The 4,215-nt window shown below is 49.3% G+C and overlaps 1 protein-coding gene across 1 annotated transcript; it reads right to left on the bottom strand.

The window, feature by feature from the left end:
• Positions 1-1,890: 1,890 nt before the first annotated feature.
• On the bottom strand, positions 1,891-3,831 carry RRS1 (ribosome biogenesis regulator 1 homolog). Its single transcript, XM_033155325.1, has one exon. The coding sequence runs from the start codon at positions 3,783-3,785 to the stop codon at positions 2,700-2,702; it is 1,086 nt and encodes a 361-aa protein (XP_033011216.1). The 5' UTR covers positions 3,786-3,831; the 3' UTR covers positions 1,891-2,699.
• Between the last annotated feature and the right edge of the window lie 384 nt (positions 3,832-4,215).

Genomic DNA, 4,215 nt, shown 5'->3' with positions numbered 1-4,215 from the left:
GTCACATGGAGAATGGGGCAAGCTTTTTTCTCCTGCTCTGGAAGGTAGGATTTGAACCAATGGCTTCAAGTTCCAGGAAAGGAGATTCTGACTAGACATACAGAAAAACTTTCTGACAGTAAGAGCTGTTTGACAGTGGAATAGTCTCCCTTGGGAGGTTGTGGACTCTCCTTCCTTGGAGATTTTTAAGCAGAGGTTGGATGGCCACCTGTTATAGATGCTTTAGATGAGTTTCCTGCATTGCAGAGGGTTGGACTAGATGACCCTTGGGTCCCTTCCAACTCGTAAGATTCTATGATTCTGAAGTTCCATGGAACTGCATTTGTGGAAGGTACAAACTTCAGTACTTGTGTCTTGGCTCATGCAGGAGAAAGCTATTGCGTTATCTTTGCGGCTGAGTAGAAGTGTGAGGTGGTAAAACCAGAGCTATTCTGCTAGAAAGAGGTGTCAGAACACACCATGAACATCTCCCTTGTTCTCTCATAATGGCAATGGTGCTCACCTGAGAGGTGCGAGTTCCAACTGGAAAAAAGCCATGGGAAAGTCCTGGTGGCAGGGTGAGCTGGGCCTCAGACTGCCAGTTGCCTGCTGCTGTGTTAGTTTCTCCTACTCTCAGAGATTTGGTGTAAGTGCACCAGTACTTACAACTTTTTCAGAACATTTAGAATTCTGTATTTTGAAATCCCATTTCGTTTAAAAATAGCAAACTAGAAAATTTGCTGGGAATAACTTGTGAGTAGGTATGTATGGAATAGCACTGCTACAATTCAATGGAGCTTGTTCCCAGGTGCGTGGGCATAGGAATGTAAGCCATGTGCATCCATGTACGAAAATAAAATAGTTGGAAGACATGTCTATTTCACAAAGCTTTACTAATATTGTGAAATGGCAGCAATTGGCAGTACTGTCACTAACTGCATTGTTTACAGAGATATTCAACTGCTGTATTATTTTCAGGCAGGAAACAGATCAGATGTGTAGTTTTTAAAGCAACAGTAACCTGGTATGGATTTTGCATTAAACTAGTATTTTGACCCAGTTAATACAGATCCCATTACAAACCAGCAAAGCTCACAATATTCAGCAGGGGTCCCATCCTTTGAAAGCATGTGTACCAAAGTGAGGAAAAGTGATATTGTACTCCACTGGCAAAAGATTCTCCTGCCCAATTTCAGGTAGTTCCTTCCCCTCTACTGCAGCCCCATGACAAAGCTATGTGTTCAGCAGGGCTCCCACTCACCGGAGAGGCTGATCAGGAGCCCATAGGAGTGAAAGTGGGGAGGGAAGGAAGCAGCCACTAAGCAAGCAGAAAGCAGCCTTCAAATACAACCCGATGATAGAACAGCCTTCCTGCAGTGCTCTCAAGAAGACTGTACAATAACTAGTAATCTTTTACAGGTGGGTAGCCGTGTTGGTCTGCCATAGTCAAAACAAAATCGAAAATTCTTTCTAGTAGCACCTTAGAGACCAACTGAGTTTGTTCCTGGTATGAGCTTTCGTGTGCATGCACACTTCTTCAGATATCTTTTCATATACATTCCTCTTTTTAAAAGGTAAGGACACCTTAGTCTTTCATGACTAATGAAACAGGCTACCAAATCTGTACTAACAACACTGTGCATTTTTCACAAATAAAGGTTATTAAGTATCCATAAAATGTTTTTAACGGAGTGAGCTGCAGCATTTTCAAGGCAAGGATATTATGTGTGGTGGTGTCTTCTTAATAGAATGGAATTATGGTAATCTCTCAATCCTCAAAACATCGTAAAAGAAATCAGGCTTGCAGGGTTTTTCTAGATTAGAATATATTATTTGAAAATAACATACTTCAGGTTTCTCCCAGGTTTTATAAGAGTTGAGAAAAACAATTCTAAGTTAGTGAGCTCCCAATTTAAGACAAAGACACATTGTTTCTTATACAACATAAAATATTTATATAAAACACAAATTCAGACTCAAATCAATGAGTTTCTTCTGTGTCTTTCAAAAGAAACACAGGAATCCTCCGAGTCACATCAATATTTAAGATCCATGTAATATCAAACTTTGGATTTGATTCAACTACTAGGCTAAAAAGAAGTATACATGAGGTCTGAAATTGCTCTGCTCTTTCTGTATTACTTTGCAGGATTATCTGCATTCACATTGTCATCATTACGCATTTTCAGACACATATTTGACTTCTTAAAGATGTTCACTTGAGGTATCACTAAAAGTAAAGAAAGACTATTAGGATTATATTTTGTATGATGCATAACTTTACAAATATTTCAGCACACCTTTGTCATGATTTTATGACTATTGTCAATCCAAGTCACAGTATAGAATAACAAATGAACTGTATTTCTGTAACTTTTGGGAAATTATACGCTCCATGAGATCTTTGCATACGTCTTACATAACTTTTATTCTTTGCAGAGTGAAAAGATCTGCCTTCTCAAGGCCACCCCAGCTCCAATTCAGTCAAGTATTATTGCTCAAGGTTTGGTTTGGTTTTCTGGAGGGATAAAGGTCTCACCCCACTTTTGTTTCTTTGGCCCAACCAAGTTCTCAAGAGGGTCTAAGACCACTGCCCAAGTAGAGAAAAAAGTATCTGCAAGTCAAGGCCACATTTCCTTAAATATAATTAAGATACTGTAGTCCTGTAATTTGCTGAGGTCCTCAGTTCTCTTTAGATGATGCACACTTGGTGGCCAGGCTCATTTTCTTTTCCCCTTGCCGCCGCCGCCACTTCCCGGTCGCCCGGCCTTCCCTCTCCGAGCTGCCCCTCCACTTTTCTTGCCCTTGGCCCCACCGGGCCTCTGTTGCTGGCGCCGGCCCCTCTTGCCCCGCTGCCCCTGCTTCTTGCCCTTGGCTTTAGCAGCCTCGGCCTCGTCTTCCCGCAGCTGCTTGTTGACCGCGCGGGTCAGGTCCAGAGGCGTCTTTCTGCTGCCCAGGCTCCGGACAAGCTCCAGCTGCCTCTTCTTCTCCCCGTCGAGATCTCCCAACACGGGCCCGAAGCGGCGCTTCTTGCCCCGGGCGCTTTGTGGAGCGCGGGGCTCCTTGGGGAGGCGAGGCTGGAAGCGGCCGACGGAGGCGGTGGAGACGCGGGCGAGGGCGGTGACTCGGCCCAACTCGGAGCGGTCCTGGTGGCCCGTGGGGTGCAGCTCGGCGGAGGAGGCGCCGCCGCCGCGGTGGGCGCGCGCCAGGTTCCTGAGGCGGTTGTACTCGTTGCGCGCCACTTTCTCGCGCTTCTCCTGGCGCTTCTTGGCGAACTGGTCCTCGAGCGGGTGGGCCGAGTCGGGCACCTCGAGCAGCCAGTCCCGGGACGGGTCCCCGCCGGCCCTCTGGTAGCCCCAGCGCCTCCGCCATTCCTTGGCCGCCTCGTCCCACACCAGCGTGCCGCGCTTCTTCCGCGTGGGGCGGATGCCTTTGAGCCGGGCGAACTGCTCCCAGCGCGTGAGGGGCTTCGGCTTGGGCAGGGGCTTCTCCCGGGGCAGCCGCGTCGAAGGGTCCGGCAGCCGCGCCACCACGGGACCCGCTCCTCCCTCGGCGCGCTCCGACGGCAGCGCCCACAGCTGGCCCACCAGCAGCTGCGTGTTGTCGCGGGCCAAGGCGCGCAGGAGGACTTCGCGCTGCGGGCAGGCGGCCCCCGTGCCGCGCGGCGCCGGGTTCTTGTCTACCGCCAGCAGGTTGCCCACGTCGAACTCCAGCTCCAGCTCCTTGTGCACAGCCACGCTGCGCTGCGTCTCCGCTTCGCGCTCCTCGGCGCGAGCCAGCAGGTCCTCCACGGACGACACGGCCATTTCCGCGAGGGGGTCGCCAACGGCAGCTCAGCCCTCTCTCTCTCTTTCCACGTGCGCAAAGAACGCTGCCCGGCTCCAGGAAAGGTCAGAGGGATTAGTTCCGCTGTGGAGGGAAAACTACGGCAACCGGATGTACCGTCAACGCGGCTTTCTTACCATAGAGACGACAGGAATCTGCGGCGGCGAATGGTCGGCACGTAAACTACAACTCCCAGCATGCAATATTGCAAACGGTGCGCATGGAGAGTTGGCTAGTGGGGGATGTAGTCGGATGGGGATTGGGAAGTAGTTAGATGGGGAAGTTACAGGTGGGTAGCCGTGTTGGTCTGCCATAGTCGAAACAAAATAGGAAATTCTTTCCAGTAGCACCTTAGAGACCAACTGAGTTTGTTCTTGGTATGAGCTTTCGTGTGCATGCACACTTCTTCAG

Source organism: Lacerta agilis, chromosome 7 (genome assembly GCF_009819535.1).
Source record: "Lacerta agilis isolate rLacAgi1 chromosome 7, rLacAgi1.pri, whole genome shotgun sequence".
Classification (NCBI taxonomy): domain Eukaryota; kingdom Metazoa; phylum Chordata; class Lepidosauria; order Squamata; family Lacertidae; genus Lacerta; species Lacerta agilis.
The sequence above is the reverse complement of the archived record's forward strand: the minus strand, read 5'-3'. Positions and strand labels throughout refer to the sequence as shown.

Excerpts from the sequence above, each read along its gene's own strand:
- RRS1 (XM_033155325.1), bottom strand. The coding sequence starts at position 3,785 with ATGGCCGTGTCGTCCGTGGAGGACCTGCTGGCTCGCGCCGAGGAGCGC.